We start from the raw sequence: 17,352 nt of genomic DNA, 5'->3' as shown, positions 1-17,352 counted from the left end.
CATCTGCTGCAAAGAGATCCCGCTGGTTGCCCACAGCGCGGCGTCTGTCCCCGAGTTCCTCCACGGGAGTTTTGGAGTGAGGTCAGGGGTTGTGGAATGTCACCCCCGGGACTGACAAAAGATTTGGTCAGCGATTTCTTTGGTGGTGGATGTGACTCACTAAACAAAGGTCGTAACTGTAGAGCTACAGAATGAGGCGGTTCTGTTCCAGAACATTCCTCGTCCACCCCAGTCTGGGCTGTACTGTCCAGCCATGGGCACGGCCGTTCTCATTCTGGATCTATTGTTTCCCTGTAGTCAGTGCTCTCCCCGGTCCAGTGTGAGCCTCGTGGAGTTCCTGGGTGGCCTCACAGTGCCCGGGTGGGGACAAGACCCCTGGGAGGGTCCACGCCTTCCATCAGTGACTTTCTCCCCTGGGTGCTGCTGGACCAGCCTGTGCGCATTGGACTTGCAGAGGTCCTGCTGGCCAGACCCGCGGGATCTTTTTCTAGCCACAGGAACCCAGTAGAGTCTCAAATCAGTGTGGCCTGTCAGACCCATTTAAGAACGCCATCTTAACTTTGGGCTGGCCCCTGGATCGGATTAAGGGGTGGAGGCCCCCGGGGACCAGCACACACGGTGCAGGTGACACATCCCTCCCCCACAGCTCAGCCCATCCACCCAGACAGTCCATAGAGCTGGTGCCCTTGTCCCTATCCACCATGATGGACGGCTGAGAGCTGCCTCCATCTTTCCCTCCAACCTGGCCACTCTTGTTACTAACAACAGGTCATGTGTCATAACCTCAGTGGCCGGGCTTGGCTGGCCACATGGGCCAGGACCTTCTAAAACACTCCCCTCAGGGTTTGGAAAAGCAAGGTTATTTTTAATTCATTATCTTTTTCCATTGTAAAAGCCACCACTAAATGCTTGACAGAAAATGCAAAAAAATACAGAAAAAAATTAAACAAAAACCAATCACCTCTAGTCCCTCGGCCCCTGCCACCAAGAGCCAATGATCGTGAACATTTGGAAGTATCACCCTCTGGCCTCTTTGCTCTGTAAAACAGGAATTATACTGGCATGCTGGAAAGCCACCTCTCTAGGATAAAAGCAAACCCCGGCGTGCAGCATTCGCCAGTCCTGTGGTGTGCGCCCACTGTGCCGATTTCAGACTGCCACCGCCACCCAGCACAGCTGGGAAGAGAGGCACAGGGCTGATTCTCGCCAGCCACTGTGGGACAGTCCAGCACACAATATTGTCACTTAAAATTTTTTTTTTCTGATCTTAAAATTGATAATTACTCAATTTTTGAAAATTCACAAAACATAAAAAACACATACAGAAAAAAATACAATAATCCAGAATCCAGCCTCCCTCCCTCCTCTGCCAGCATCCTGGAACATGTCCCCCTAGCTCCCTCCCTGCAGATAAAGACATTCCAGATAACTTTCTAGAGAGTTCAGAAGCAATATGTATTTATGGCAGAAAATGTGAGAAACACAGAAATATCCCTGATATCACCTTTCAGAGATGATTTGGGAGGATGCTGTAGTCGTTTTGAGGTACCCTGGTTTGGGGCCCTGGAGCCACCCTTGGGTAATTCCAGACTCTTGGCCCTTGTTGCGTGTCCCTTCCTGTCACGGAGATGGAACCTTCCAAGACACTGAGGCACCGCGAAGACCCCTTCTTCAAACCCTGATTCTTGCAATCAAATCAGAATGATTGCAGACATGTCCCTCAGATTAGTGGGAATGAGTTTATAAAGGGACAGGGGAAAGGGGACACTCACAGTGCCTGGGTGGGGACAAGACAGAGTGGCTCCTCTCGTAAAGGAGAGGGACAACATGCGTCTCCTGCACTCACTCCACTTTTATTGGGAATCCCAGAGAAGTTTCCAGAGAGTCCCGTCCAGGTCCGCCTTCTGACTTTTGACGGACAGCAGGGTGACATCAGGCTTTCAAGTCCCCACTATCATGGCAACTGTAGGTCACCTTGGCCCATGCTGACTGTTTCTAACTGGATTCTTTCTTTTTCTTTTTTGGGGGTACCGGGGGGATTGAACTCAGGGGCACTGGACCACTAAGCCACATCCCCAGCCCGTTTTTAAATTAGAGACAGGGTGTCACTGAGTTGATTAGCCAGCCTCTCTAAATTGCTGAGGCTGGCTTTGAACTTATGATCCTCCTGCCTCCGCCTCCTGAGCCGCTGGGATCACAGGCCTATGCCACTGTGCCCAGCCTCTAATCGGATTTTTTTTTTAATTAGCTACACATGACATTACAATGATCTTGGCAATTCATACATTTGAAACAATTGGGGTATAAGTTCTCATTTTTCTGATTGTACAGATTGCAGAATCACACTGGTCCTAGAGTCACGTATATACATACAGCAATCATAATGTCTACTCTATTCTGCTGCCCTTCCTATCTCTAATTGGATTCTTAACCATACATTCCTACAGATTTTAAGATTAGGAGGAACCACCCTTGTCTCCCAGAGTTTCAGGAACTGGTCACAGAAGTCTCCTTCAGGATAACTCGGGGTTTTCCTCCTATCAGCATGACCTTGGGGCTGCATTTCTCCTGCAGTGAGCACATAGTTTGCTGAGAAATGGGCCATACATCCTGTCCGCTTAGGCCAGTCAGGGCTGCAAGTCAGTTGCTTCTTGAAAAGAGCGCACATGGGGTCAGCACAGCGGGGCCATCGTATGGAATTAATCTCTTAACTTCGTGTTCCCACATCCTCATCTGTCGGTCCCCTAACCTTCCCATCACAAGTTTGGCGTGGGAATGGGTTCCTGCAGGGAGACAGCCATGGAAATCTAACGCTCGCTTAAACCTGAGAGCCACCCTGGGCCTTCACTCCTATAACCAGCGTTTTCTGAGCACCCTCTCTGGTAGGCACGTAGCTGGGCACCAGAACACAGGTGTGGATGACATCTGTGCGCCCAGGCTAAGCCAGGTGCGCTGTTGAGGCCCAGCTCTGGCACTTGGTGAATGGTCGGTGGGTGGGGGCTGCCTGCTTCCTGCCGAGAAAGGCCCCATGGAGGGACCCGCAGGGACAGAGGCCCAGAGGGGTGACGGCAGGGCAGGCTCTAGGCTAACCGGCTCCCTCTGCTGCAGGTTTCCTCCAGGCCCGGCGCCCTATGGACCCACAGGCTGGTTTTTCTGGTTTGCTCCCCCAAGGCGATTTGCACCTTTCTCTGAAGAACCATCCAGAAGCTGAACAGCCTGCCTTTGGACTCACAGAGAGGGGAGGCCCACGGTTGCTTCTCGAAACCTCAGTAAGTATCTCTTAAGGTTTCTTTCTCCTTCAGACCCCTGGCCATTGTTTAAGTGTCTTATTTCAGAGCTTGGGGGTTTGCTCTGTGCTGTCCCTCGCTGGCTCCCGGAGGGAAGTCCTCTGTCCTTCTGGTCTTCGTCCCCAGCATGTAGCAAGATGCCTGGCGCCAGGCCATGTTTATTAAATTAATAATGTGTTAATTCGCCACGGCGGTAAGTATTTATTGGTGATTTACTTCGACTTTCAGAAAATATGTGTAAAATTCTGCACAGACATCCTACTATTTTTTTTTAACTTTTATTTTTAAATTAGTATCGACTCAGGAAGTTGTAGAAATAGGACCTGGAGGGCCCACCTGCCCTGTGTTCCCAGCACAACTTGTCACCTTCACAGATAAGTCTGAACACTTTGCCTGGGTGTCTGGGCCCCCAGGGCGTGACCCTGGGCACGCCCCCTTCTTCCCTGTCTCCTCCATGCCTGTCCACTGTCCACGTCCTGGTTGTGCTGGACATATTTTTGGTTCTTCAAGAGCGCAGCTTCTTCCACTCTGGGTCCTGCTGCTGCTTCCCCTCTGCCCAGAACACACCCTTCCTGCTCCCCCCGCCCTGTCAGGCTCTCTGCTGCCTGTCCCCTTCCCAGGAGCCAATGTGGGGCCTGAGCGCCCCTCTGGGCCCCTCCACCTCCTGGGTCACAGCGTTTATCCCACTGGTCTGTCATCTCCCCTGGAGCCCCCTCCTCCCTCCGTCCACCCAGGGCCACCTCCCCATCCCCCTGGAGGCCTGGGCAGGAAGGAATGCCACCCTGCCCCTGCAGGCAGTGGTCACCGCCTCCTGTGGCTGCACTTCAGTCCCCCCCGCCCCGCCCGCCCTGATTCTTCCTGCCTGATGTTCCCTTGTCCACAGGGGCTGTGGAGACCCCGATCCTGCAGCCACACCTCCACCACTTCCCACCTCTGTGACAGTGACCGAGTGACTAATTTCCTGTTCCACTAGGTGTTGGTGTGCTGTTGCCTGTCTCCCACCAGAAAAGCCCCTGGAGAGCAGGGACTGGTCAGCGTTAGTGGTCCCTGACCCGCCCGAGGCCAGGCCAGGCCTTGCACATGGCGTGCTCTCCCCTCCGTTCCTCCAACAGGCCTCTGCCAGACGCCTGCGGTGCCCCAGGCTGCCCAGGAAGCTGGGGGAACACATAGAACAGGGCGATGGCACAGAGGGGCAGAGATGCTTTAGCTGGGGGGTCAGGAAGGGCCTGTCAGGGGAGACAGCTTTCAGGCTGAGCCCAGATGTGGAGGTCAGGGAACAGCAGGCCAGAGGCTCAGGGGAGGAGACCAGCTTGCACACTGAAGAGCAGAAAGACCGCCAGCGTGACTGGACAGGCGTGGGGGGCTGAGGTGGAGGCCTGGGCAGCTGAGGCCAGTCGGAGCAGGTTTCCTAGGCCTGTCCTGCTGGGAAGACTTTGGCAGCCTCTAAGCAGGGGCGTGGCTAGACTAATAGATATGACAGAAAGGTCGTTTGGGCTACTGTGGGGGAATGCATTGCGGGAGGCCTCGAGTGTAGTGTGTGTGGAATGGATTCAGCCTGAGCTGAGCTTTTTGTGTGCTAAGCATGTCCCGGTGTCCCCTGAGCGAGCCAGGTCATGCTTCTCCAATGGAAGGCTGTTTTTTTCTTGAACCAAGAACTGACATGGGGCTCCCCAGACACCAGCCTGAGAAAACACCAGCCCCGGCTCCTCTGGGTAATTGGTGCAATTACCACAGCCCTAGGTGGTCCATGCAGGGGTGTCGCTCAGGGGAGCGCAAATTGCTGAGTGTGCTGACATTATGCTGCTGTCACACTCATTGTGGCCTCAGCACGTGGCTCATGGTGTCCCCTTTCTCCACCACCATGCTGTGGGCTGATCCTCCAATCAGGGAAATCCACACTTTATCCCAGGCTTGAGTTTCTTGGACCGAGCCATTGGAAATCAGTTTTGCAGGTTGACTTCCAGCGTCTCCACTGGAAATAGAAAGGAAAGATCGCTGCGCTCACGTAGAGGAAGGAACTCGAGGTCTAAAGTCAGAAGGCTGATTTGGATCTCATCAATTTCTCACTGTGTAACTTTGGGAAAATGGCTTGACCTCTCTGGGCCTGTTCCTCACTCGAAGGAGGAAATCATGTTCGTCTGTGCCCTGCTCACCCTTGCCTGGCACTAGTGAGAATTAAATGGACTGGAAAGTGCTTGGCAAACGGTTACTTGCTGTAAAAAGGAATGTTGATTTGTGGCTTTCAGTGACCTCTGAATTATTTTGAAAACCAATGAAATATTAGTTATTTGTCTAAAGAAGTCCTCTATACAAGTAATATTTTGAGAACAAAAAAACAAAAAAATGCCATTGCTCAGCTGGGCGGCAACAAAGTTAGGGACCCAGAACGGCTTGGGGTGTGGTTGTTAGACAAGAAAGCTCTTGTCAATGGGACAACCATTCAAAACAGGAGGTGGCGGGCCAGGAGCTCTGGCGTGGCTCTGTCAGGCCACCGTTTGCTGGCTGTGTGACCTGGGTCCAGTTATCTCTCCTCTGCCCCTGTTTCCTCCCTTGGCAGATGGCCTCAGCACACTGAGACAATGTGTGTGACATCACAGCCCCGGACTGGGGTGAGCTCAGTGCGCAATGGCTGCAGAAAGAAACAAAACCACAGCCGGCCAGCTTCGGTTGTTATTCCTCGTGTTAGGCACCAACTGAACAGTTCGTTTATTTGTTTGATTCTTTTTTTTTTTTTTTTTTTAATTGGTACCAAGGATTGAACTCAGGGGCACTCAACCACTGAGCCACATCCCCAGCCCTTTTTTATATTTTATTAGAGACAGGGTCTCCCTGAGTTGCTTAGGGCCTCGATAAGCTGCTGAGGCTGGCTTTGAACTCGTGACCCTCCTGCCTCAGCCTCCCGAGCCACTGGGACTATAGGCGTGTGCCACCGCGCCCAGCCCACATGGCTTCACTCGTCAAGCAGGAGCCCCATGCCCGCTGTGTTCCGAGCATTCTGCGAGCGCCAGCGCACATGGGTTGTCATCTGCTGCTCATAGCTCCTCCGGGGAGCTGTGCCTGGTTCCATTTGAAGGCAAATAAATTTAAGTGAGAGAGGTGGGCTGCCAGGGTCCCTGTCTACCAGGGGGAGGTGCTGCATTCACACCCAGGCTGTCTGGCCTAGCCTGTGCCTTCCCTCGCAGCTCAGTGACTGTTAAATATAATTACACTCATGACCACCACCCGGTCAAGATAGAGAACCGTCCCTCACCCAGAAGCCTCTGCGTGGCCCTGATGGTCAGTGCTCCCGGGAGGCCCACTTTTGAGTTCGCATGGCTTTCTTTTTCCTAATCACTTCCAGGACTTGTTTGCACCCCACGGACACAAATCCCTATTGATGCACCTTTTGAAGATCCCCCACGGTGGGGGGGGCAGTGTCACCCTCTTGAAGGTGACGAACAGAACTTCTCTGCTCTGACAAAGTCTAATGATCAATCTTTTCCTTTACGGCTTATGATTTTTGTGTCCCCTCCCAGTGGCCCTTGCCCCCCTGGAAGCACTTCTCACAGGCTCTTCTCCTGCAGGGCTGGGAATGGCCGCATGGACCAGGCCAGGCCCCAGGCAGCCCCCGGTGGCAGAGCCTGCTGCAGAGGAGCCGCATCCGCCCCTGGGCCGCGAGCTGACTGAGGCCAACCGCTTCGCCTATGCCGCCCTCTGTGGCATCTCCCTGTCCCAGCTCTTCCCAGAACCTGAGCAGAGGTGAGTTCAGTGTCACCAAGGGAAGGCCTCGCTGCTTCCAGTGATTGACAGCGAGCAGCCTGGCAGGTCCTGGGGCCTTACGGGGAGCTAGTGGTGTCCTCGCCTCTAAGGGACCCGCGGTCACACCCCTCACTCAGTTATCCACTCACCCGCAACTTCCCCAGCCATTTTTAAGCACCTACTGTGCGCCAGCTACTTGGAAGACATGCAAATAGAATGAATGGAACCAGCACCGTCTTCCCTGAGGAGGTCACAGTCCATGGGGCACAGATCTACTCACTCATGACCTGTGCATTTGGTGAGCGCCATTTCCGTGTGGGAAACGGGAGCACAAGGCCTGGCTGCTGCCCCCAAGGTGCTTACACACAGTGGGGCGACCACCTGGCCGGTGTGGCAGTGGCAGACAGACATGAGAAGTGCCGTGACAGGCTCAGTCAGGGTGTCGCAGGAGCAGAATTTCAGCTTGGAGAAGGTGTTGTATTTAATGTCAGTGGGAGGGCAGAGGGACACGGGGAGGCAGGAGTGGAGGTGGGAGCTGGTAGAGGTCAGGGGGAGGCAGAGACAGGAGGTTAACTGTGCCTTAAAGGCCCAGGCCAGGGGAGAGTGTAGGAGGCCAGAAACGTCGTGACAGGACAGGGAGCAGACTTTTGGGGACACAGGGACAAGTTCTTGCATCTGACACCCCCCACACTTGGTTGCCCTCAGGAGTAGGCTGCTCGGTGCCTGAGCCGTCTGAGGACTTTGGTCTTTCTTCTTTGCCTCTCCACTGGACTGAGCACTTGACCACATTCGTCTCCCTGGGGGTCACCTCCAGGAAGCCCTCCCAACCTGCCCCCACCTGCTCAGGCTGTGACCCTTTGCGGCCACCACACACAGCCCTGGAACTCTTCCAGACCCTCCACCCTCCAGTCAAAGCTCCTGGGGGTCAGGTGCCACCTTTCCCATCTCTGAGTCCCTGGACCCTGCACTCTGCTTGGTGTGCCCAAGACATCTAGTAAAAGCTGGTGGAGAGGAAAGCAGGTAACTGATAGCTTCATAAGCGAGGAGGCATTCTGCGGGTGTTTGACTCAGATCTGGTTCAAATCTTGACTCTGCCACTGCCAGTTTCATGTGACCTGGAACAGGTTTTTTTAACCTTCCTGAACCGCAGTCTCTTCTCAGTGGAATGGTCATACCCATCCTGCAGGGTGATTACAAGGATTAAATGAGATACTACAGGTAGAACAGACAACACAATGCCTAGCACATAGTAAGTGCTCAATAAATGGCAATGGTTGCTTGCTATCTCTGGTCTTACTTTTGTTGCCCCACTTTCCTGGAACTTATTCCTACCAGTCAGGGTATTTGGGCTGCAAGTAATAGGGTGCAGTACTAAAAGAAATTTAAATAAATTTAGAGTAGGAGTTTTATTCTTCTCACTTAGCAAGAAGTCAAAAAATAGGTAGTTCCAGGATTGACATGGTACCTCAAAAGGTCTTTGGGGTTGACTTCTCTATAGTTCTCTTGGCCTTCCTCTCCTGATCACAAAATAGCTGCTTCAGCTCCATATATCACACCTTCACAGGACAAGGTTCAAGGCAGGAAGAAGGAGGGTGGGAAGAACTCTTTCCTAGCATACCTCAAGAAGGTTTCCTTTTGTGTCATTGGCTAGATTCAGTCACAAGCCTCGGCTACCAAGGGACCTGGGAACTAATAAAGGTGTCTGCCATCATGGGAGGTGGGTTCTGCTGGCCAGAAAGAAGGGGACGGGGAATTATGGCTGCAGAGAAACTACCAGCACCACCTGTGCCACCATCCGAGAGGGTGCTCGTGACGAGGGATGAGTCGATGGCCCCTGCTACCCATCTCAGAGCCGCTGCCCAGTGAGCCTCAGGTGTTCTCGTTGTTGATCATGAAGTACATGCACAGGCCTTGGGTTTGGCCCCCAGCTTTGCAAAAATAGCAATAATTAATAAGGCAGCCCCCTCCTCTGTCTACAGGTTAGAAAACATCTCAGACGTTCTGTTCCCAAGCAAGCCTGTCTCCATCCCCTGCAAAAGGCCAATGCGCTCCCGGCTGTGGCCCATGCCTGTTCCAGACTGGAAGACTCCCTCTTTCTGGAAGCTTCCCTAGCCTTAGAACCCTTCCTGATAAACCCCCTCCTAACAGACCAGCTCATGGACAGAGAGAGCTCTGCGAACCTCCTGCCAGAAACAGACGCTTATGAACCTGGACTGTGTGCCAGCCCTGTCCCAGGCACCACCCAGGAAGGCACTGGGCAGTGAGCTGCCATCTCCGGTCCCCCGCCACCCTCATTCAGGGACTGTTCTGGCCTCCGTGGCTGAGGGGCTGTGGCCCTGAGGGGCGTTCAGGAAGCCGTTGCTGCCAGGGGTTGATCTGACTGCAGCGAGTGTTTTAAAACCTCCATCTTTTTAAAGTCCAGATGGGCTGTTGGTTCTGGTTATCTTCAGGAAACACCCCGTGGTGGTTTTGGTCCGTGTGGAGCATAAAAGCAAACCTCGAGGATATTTTTTCTCATCTGTGCTGCAGATATCATAGATGCTCTTCCTTACAATAATTCTATTTATTTTTTTAAAATGTAGAAATAGTGGGCCAGAGTGGGGGTCAGCAACTCCTCTGCCAGGGGTCGGATGCTTTAGGCTCCTGGTGTCCAGGGGCCTGGGTTGCAGTTACTCGGCTTTGCTGCTGGGGCCCCAGAGCGGCCATGCGCAGTCTGTAATGGAGTGTGTGTGGCTGTGTGCCAATAAAACTTTATTTATAAGATCAAGTTATGGGCCAGAGTTGTCCCGCACAGGGCTGCGGTTTGCTGACCTCTGCTGAGGGTGAGGAGCTTTGGACCAGGAGTGGGGAAGCCCAGATTCCATTGGGGCTCTGCCCCTTCCCAGGAGGGGACGTGAGAGCCTCTGCAGCCCAGGCGCTCACCTATAACGTCAGGGAGGGCAAAGTGGCAGGTCCATGCCCCTGCCCAGGGAGTGACCAGTACCTGGTGGAGCTCAGTAGTCACTAGACAGGGTCAGCCTCTGCGATAGGTGAGTGTGGCCACCAGCTCCAAGATAAATGGAGGTCTGAACCTGGAGCCGTCACTTAGTCTCCAGGTCTGGGTTTCCTTGTCTCTACATGGGTGTCAGGGTGCCTCCCGCCCCAAGGGGTTTGGGTCACGCCCCACTTTTCTTTGCAAAAAAAAAAATGTGGCTTAAAATCTGCGATGGTTACGCAGTGAATACAGTATGTTTATGGTGGCTTTTGTGTGCCACGTGTTGTCCTAAGCACATGCCAAACGCTCACTTAATCATTCCAACCACCCCATGAAATAGGTTTCCTCGCTATCGCCAGTGTTTTACAGATTAAAAATTAAAAAAAAAAAAAAAGCGCCCAAGGCACAGATCAGTGGAGTCACTGACCCAGGAACCACGGCCGGGGGCAGATGGGGCTGGACCCAGATCCGTGCTCTTTATCCTTTGCTCCTGTTCTCAGAGGCTTCTCTTCATCCAAGACTTTCTCTGTGAACAAGGCCAGGCCAGGCCCCTGCCCTTGGCCTGGGCCATCCCTGATATACATTGACCCCTAAGCAACGTTCACCTGGCTCGGTCATTCCCTAAGTCAGCCCTGCACATGCCACAGCCACCGGGTGATCCCGGGAGTGGGCAGGGCTGGGCCCGTGCTGTCACCGCAGCCGGGGCTGCCGTTGGCTGCGGCTCTGCAGGAGCCAGGCCCTGCTCCGGGTCCTCGGCTTATCTCCGAGGCAGGTGCTGGTATCATCTGCATTTTACAGCAGAGGGGAGAAACCAAGAGGTAAAGTAGGGACACGGGGCTGTCACCAAGGGAGCCAGGATTCCCCGGGTAGGACGTTGGGGTCTGACTCTCTCCTATCCTACCTGCTCCCTGGTGGGTCACCCTGTGACAAACGTCAGTGCTGGCTCAGCCGAGGGAGCGCGTTCTGCCCGCCTCACCTGCTCAGGGTGTCACCTTGTTTAATACTTAAGCACAATCAGGAAGCTGGTCCCTTAAACCCACTGTGCCTTCAAGAACACTGAGGCACAGAGAGGTCAAGTTACTTTCCCGGAGGCTATGCTGTTCAGCTCCCCTTCCAGGCTCAAGGGAAGGGTGGCCAGCAGAGCCCAGGGAGCCACCTTGCCCAGGATCCTGCCCCCTCCCTGGGGTTCCCGTGTCCATGACTGGCAGACGCGGGATATGAAGGCCCACCCTCGTGCTCCCCTGGGGGCCGTCCCACCTTGAGAACTCCCCAGGGGTCAGCTGGGTCTCCCCTGGAGACACATGGCAGCTCTGCCCAGCCCAGCTCCCTGCCTCCCTCACCAGGCCTTGATCCGGGGGCAGCCCTGATGGTCTTCTTTTCAGACCAGCTTCTTCTAGTACCCTCCATGGCAGGGGGAGGCCAGGATTTGAACTCAGGCTCTTGGCCGCTCCAGCGCAGCTCTGGCCTGAGGCGACTCTCCTGACCAGCAGCACCAAGGAGTGGGCTGGGTGGGTGCAAGCGGGGGGCGACCGACTGGTCTCTGGGGGGCCGAGTCACCCCGATGCCCACAGTTCCCCCCCAGGCAGAGCCGGTGCTGGGGGCTCACCTGAGCACACCTGGTGGAGGGCTCCTCCTCCACAGGGGCCTGAGGGCTCCCTCATTGGACTACCCAGGACCTGTCCCCGCTCTGTCCTCACAGTCCGGTGGCCCTGGGGTGGCCTCTTTACTCCAGCGTCTCCCGGGCCCCGAACCTCACCAGAGACCACATCTGGCTCTCTCGGGATCCCGGCCTCCAGCGTGGCCAGGCGGTCCCCACGAGCCTGGGGTCTAAGTGGTGCCTATCTTGCAGCTCCTTCTGCACCGAGTTTGTGACGGGCCTGGTGAGGTGGCTGGCGCTGTCCGAAGCCGTCCTGCCGACCATGACTGCTTTCACCAGCGGCCTGGGGAGCGAAGGGGCAGAACTGTTCGCTCAGAGTATATCGAAGGACCCCGCCCTGCAGGGCAGCCTGGGGGCCATCACGCAGGTAGGCTGGCACCTGGCCACTCCCTGGGGACAGTGCAACAGTATTCCCCCTCCACGTCAGTCTGAAAGTCGCTCTTAGTGGGGCGGGTGGTTCAAGATAAAGGAGCCCATAATACGATGCCCACGGTCACAGCGTTGCATCACACTGTGAAGATCCACCCCAGGTGCTGTATTCACATGGCACTTAATAGGTGCTGATGCCCCTGCAGAAACGAAGGCACTAAATTCCCAAACAGCTTTCCGAGATGGTAATACGGGAGCCGCCATCCATGCTTGGGACCAGAACTGTCTCAGATTTCAGGTTTTTATGGGTTTTAGGATATTTGCGTACATGTGATGAGATCTCGTGGTGACGGGACGCGGGTCTAACATAAGGTCATTTTATACAACATTTTTAATAATTTAGTATATGAAACAAAGTTTCCTGACCTGGTGGTATCATGTAGTTGCTCAGAAAGTTTCAGATTTTGGATTTTTTTGGATTAAGGATGCTCAACCTGTATGGCCATCCCCAGGTTACAGTTAAGAAAACCAAGACAGAGAGAGGTTAAGTAACTTGCCCAAGATCACACAGCCATAAGTAGCTGAGCCAGGATTTGAACCTTGGAGCTGCCTCTCTCCTGAAGCAGCAGCTCTGCTGTGTGCCCTTGGGCACGTCACTCACCTGCTCTGTGTGCAGACAGGACAGGCAGAAGCTGTTAACATGCTCCGCTGTGGGGCCACAGGCCTCCGTAACAACAGCCCCTCCCCTCCTTCTCTGCTCCCTGGGGACGGGGTGGGCCGAGGGCGTTGCCCACTGTCCTCCCCTTGACAGGATGAAACGAACACCTGTCGCTCAGCTGCCGGTCAGTGACTCCTGCTTTCTTTTCCCCCAGGACCTTCTGAGCTTCTCACTCAAGGACGGTAAGTGGATGTGCTAAGTTTGTGAGTGTGGGTGGCCACCGGCAGCCTCAGTCCCGGCCCCGAGGCCTCCCGGCTCAGGGAGGCCACTGGGGTGAGCCGCACACCCTGCCGCACCCTGCCCTGGGCCGTTCCCCCGGAGTAACTCAGATCCAGCCCCGTTCCCGACACCTGCCGGCCCCGTGCTAGCCACCTCACATCCTCCCAGGTGACCACTGGAGTCTCCTCACTGGTCACTCTGGCTGGTAGCCTGCTGTCCACCTTGCGTCCCTTCCAGCCCTTCTGACCAGGCTGGCCTCCTGCTTCCACCTGCCCAGGGCCTCCCCACTACTTGGGAGGAAGACCTGCCATCCACTGTGGCTCTCGTCCCTGGTCCCTGTCCCCACCTCCCCTTGCAGCTCAACCACCCCCAGTGTGGCTTCAGCCTCCGCCTCCTGACAGCTCCCAGAGCGTGTTGCGCTCTCTGTACCTTGAGCTCTCAGCACCTGGCATGTGGCTCATACTTGGTAAATGTCCATTGAAGGAATTAATAAAATGGATCCTACTGCCCCATTTTATGGATGAGAAAGTCATCCATAAATGAGCTCAGAGAGGTTAGGCAATTTATCCAGAGTTGCTCAGCAAGTGACATTGTGGGACTCCACCTGCGCTATTTCTCAGGGCTCGCATAGCAAGTTACGGCAGATTGTGTGGCTTGAAGTCAGGGGAGGGTCCTTTGTGTCTCTTTCAGCTTCCGCTAGCTCCAGGCATCGTACCTCAGCCTGAGGCTGCTTCACCCCGTCTCTGCCCCTCTGCCCCGTCTTCCTGTGGCTTCTCCTCTCCTCTCCTCTCTGCATCTCTTAAAAGGACACTTGTGCTGGGCAAGAGGGCACACACCTGTAATCCCAGCTGCTCAAGAGACTGAGGCAGGAGGATCACAAGTTGGAGGCCAGCCTCAACAACTTAGTGAGACCTTGTCTCCAAATAAAAATTTTAAAAGGGCTGGGATGTGGCTCCGTGGCAGAGTGCCCCGAGTTCCATCCCCGGTACCACACACACATCACCCCAAGACCTTTAATTTGATTACATCTGCAAAGACCCTGTTTCCGAGCAAGGTCACCTTCACAGGCTCTGGGACGCGGACTTATCTTTTGGGGGGCCACCATTCAACCCTGGCCACCCAGGCTGCCTGCCAAGCGCCTCCCCTCCCCATGGCCCCCGTCCTCTTTGCTCCCCTCCCCCACCCTGGGCTCTGCTGTGAGAGCAAGTGCGGCCCCTTCTGTCCCCTGAAGTGAGGTTGGCCTCCAAGTCCTCTGGGTTTTCAGGTAGCCAGCAGGGAGGGGGCACGGGGGATGGAAAGGAAGTCCCCAGCCGCCGCCTCGCCAGGTGATGGGGAAACCTTGCCGGCTCCCCACCGCTCCCCACTGCTCCCCACCCAGGCTGCGGTGGGGGGAAGCAGGCGGCAGGTGGAGGGACTGCAGGGGGGGCGGTGGGCAGCAGGTGGCCAGCTCTGAGGGCCTGGGGGGGCACTGGGGCAGCTGGCCGGGGGGAGGAGCAGGGCTTCCTTGAGGCCAGCAGCAGAGAGCCGGTGAGGGGCTGCCCCCAAGGGTCCTTCTGGGGCAGAGACACCAGGTGTGGGGGCCGAGGAGCGGGGGACCCAGAAGCAGCGGCTCCGCTCTGAAGTCCCCGCTGCCTGGCGCCAGCTACAAGGGTGTTAGCGTCCTGCCTCAGGGTCCTGTGCTTCTCTGATGACCCTTTTGTTTGTAAAGTGAGGGTCAGAGACCCTAAAAATATAGGGAGCGGGGACTTCCTCAGGCCGCCCGCAGGTCCTATGGACTGTGTTCTCACGTTGCTTTCCAACTAACCTCTGTGTAGTGCAGTCACCGCCAGGTGGCAGGTACGTCACCGGCTTGAAGGCTTCAGTGATGAAGATCATAAGTTTTTTTTACTCCTTTTGTAATTTTTTATTCTAATTTGTTGTCTGTGACAGCAGAACGCATTACAATTCGCATTACATATTACATATATAGAGCTCTGCTCGTATACAAAGTACATTCTCACCACCATGTCTTCTTCACACATGAACTTAGGGGAGTGATGTCCATCTCATTCCACTGTCTTTTTTTACCCCCTTGCCCCCGGCCTCCCTCTCCCTCCCTTTTGCCCTATCTAGAGTTCGTCTTTTCCTCCCATGCTCCCCCTCCCAACCCCACTATGAATCAGCGTCCTTATATCAGAGAAATCATGCAGCATTTGGTTTTTTGAGATTGGCTAACTTCATTTAGCATTATCTTCTCCAGCTCCATCCATTTACCTGCAAGTGCCATGATTTTATTCTCTTTTATTGCTGAGTAATATTCCATTGTGTATGTATAAGCCACATTTTCTTTATCCATTCATCTACTGAAGGGCATCTGGGTTGGTTCCACAGTTTAGCTATTGTGGATTGAGTTGCGATAAACATTGATGTGGCTGTGTCCCTGTAGTGCCGCAGTCCGGCTGCAGCAAAATAACCGGGGGGGGGGGGGGGGGGGGGGCGGGGGGGGGTGACGAAGAACTTGTGTAGATTGATACAGCAGGAGTGGGAGCCATTTATTGTAGGACAGGAGGGGTATATATATATATATACATTCCACACAGCTTATCTTAATCAACATAAACTAGATACAGCAGTCAACCAATAAGGAATCTCCACACTTAATGGCTCGCTAGCGTTACTTCACAAACCACTCCCTCTGGCATTTTGCCAGGCGCCATCCTGACTTGTTTACAGACTCTAACTCCCCGTACGGGCCACCAAATGCCGCAGTCTGGCTGGGCACAAAATAACCGAGCCACCACAAAAGCCTTGTAGATTCAAACAGCAGCTCTTTATTCCCAAACTGTCACCGGCACTCTACACGCACGTTCTGGGAAAATCCACCCTCCACCGGGCTCTGCGTACCAAATACCCTCCGAATCCCACAAGAACTCAAGAGGAACTCCAGGAGCGGGCGCCTGAGGCAGCAGGATACGCCCTATTCCCAGCAGGATCCACCCTAAACCCGGAACAGGGTCACCTTTCTCATGCAATGTCACTGCAAATGACTGGGTCCAAGGCAAGCCCATTTCCACAATGGAGAGTTCTCCCTCTAAGCAACATTGGGTAGGCTGACAAGGAAATTGCCATGCGTCATTCCTACTTGGCTATGGCTCTCAGCACTGTAGTATGCTGTTTTTAAGTCCTTTGGGTATAGATGGCGGAGTGGGACAGCTGGGTCAAAGAGTAGTTCCATTCTCAGTTTTCCAAGGAGTCTCCATACTGCTTTCCAGGTTGGCTGCACCAGTTTGCAGTCCTACCCGCAGTGTCTGAGTGGGCTTTTTCCCCACGTCCTCGCCAACACTTATTGTTGTCTGTATTCTTGATAACTGCCTTTCTGACTGGAGTGAGATGAGATCTCAGGGTAGTTTTGATTTGCATCTCTCTAGTTGCTAGAGAGGTTGAACATTTTTTCATATATTTGTTGATTGATTGTATATCACCTTCTGAGAAGTGTCTGTTCAGTTCCTTGGCCCATTTGTTGATTGGGTTATTTGGTTTTTTAGTGTTAAGGTTTTTGAGTTCTTTATCTATCCTAGAGATGATAAAAAAAAGAAAAAGAAAAAGAAAAAACACCCCTAAACCCTTGCTCCTTCCAGCGTGGTCCACGGACCAGCAGCTTCAGCACCCGGAGCTGAGGCGGAAATACGCGGTTTCAGGCCCACTCAGACCCGCTGGGCTCCGATCTTCCTGTGCTGCTCTAGGACTTCACCCCCAAAGCTAGTTTTCGGTCCTTGTCTTTGTGACGGTGCTGCTGTAACAGAATGCCTGAGGTCGGGCTATTTGTAAAGAGCAGAGTTTAATTCCTTTCAGTTCTAGAAGCTAAGTCCAAGGTCAAGGGCATGTAACAAGAGCCTCATGCTGTGTCACCCCATAGCAGAAGGTGGGAGGGCACGAGGGTTCCAAACTAGTCCTCTTCTCAGGAACGCGCCCCATGGTAGTGAACCCCTCAGTGACAATGAGCCCATTCTAGTGGTGACACCGCCCCCATGGTGATGGCATCCATCCCCGATAGCTCAGTTAGCTTTGGGGGTCCTGCCTCCTAACACTGGTGCCTTGGGGATTCAGTTTTTGACATGGGTTTGGGGGGAACACTCAAATCTCTATCCAAAAGAAGCATTTTCACCCCATGTCTTACAGCCAGGTGGGACCTCACAGGGTGACAGGGCCAGCCGCCCCCTTCAGGCAGGCAAAGTGCTCAGTCACACCTCTGCCCAGCAGAGAAGGAGGCAGGAAGCCCCTGAGCGGGCAGAGGAGGTGGCCTTGGAACCCTGCTGAGTCCTTGGACCCCAGGTTTGGAGCGTCTCCTGCCCTGCCCCCCCCCCCCCCCCCCCGTGGTCGCCAGAGCTCTCCCTCAGAGACTTCATAACGA

General features: G+C 54.3%; 1 protein-coding gene across 1 annotated transcript in view; it reads left to right on the top strand.

The window, feature by feature from the left end:
- The window catches only part of Tmco4 (transmembrane and coiled-coil domains 4), a 78,930-nt gene that overhangs the window by 8,939 nt on the left and 52,639 nt on the right, over positions 1-17,352 (top strand). The window contains 4 exon segments of the mRNA XM_027951872.2: positions 3,109-3,269; positions 6,851-7,025; positions 11,849-12,023; positions 12,898-12,925. Of these exon segments, the coding sequence (XP_027807673.2) occupies positions 6,859-7,025; positions 11,849-12,023; positions 12,898-12,925 (370 nt within the window). The 5' untranslated portion in view covers positions 3,109-3,269; positions 6,851-6,858.

The sequence above is a fragment of the Marmota flaviventris genome, chromosome 10 (genome assembly GCF_047511675.1).
Source record: "Marmota flaviventris isolate mMarFla1 chromosome 10, mMarFla1.hap1, whole genome shotgun sequence".
Taxonomy (NCBI): Eukaryota; Metazoa; Chordata; class Mammalia; order Rodentia; family Sciuridae; genus Marmota; species Marmota flaviventris.
This window is presented reverse-complemented; position numbering and strand designations above follow the sequence as displayed.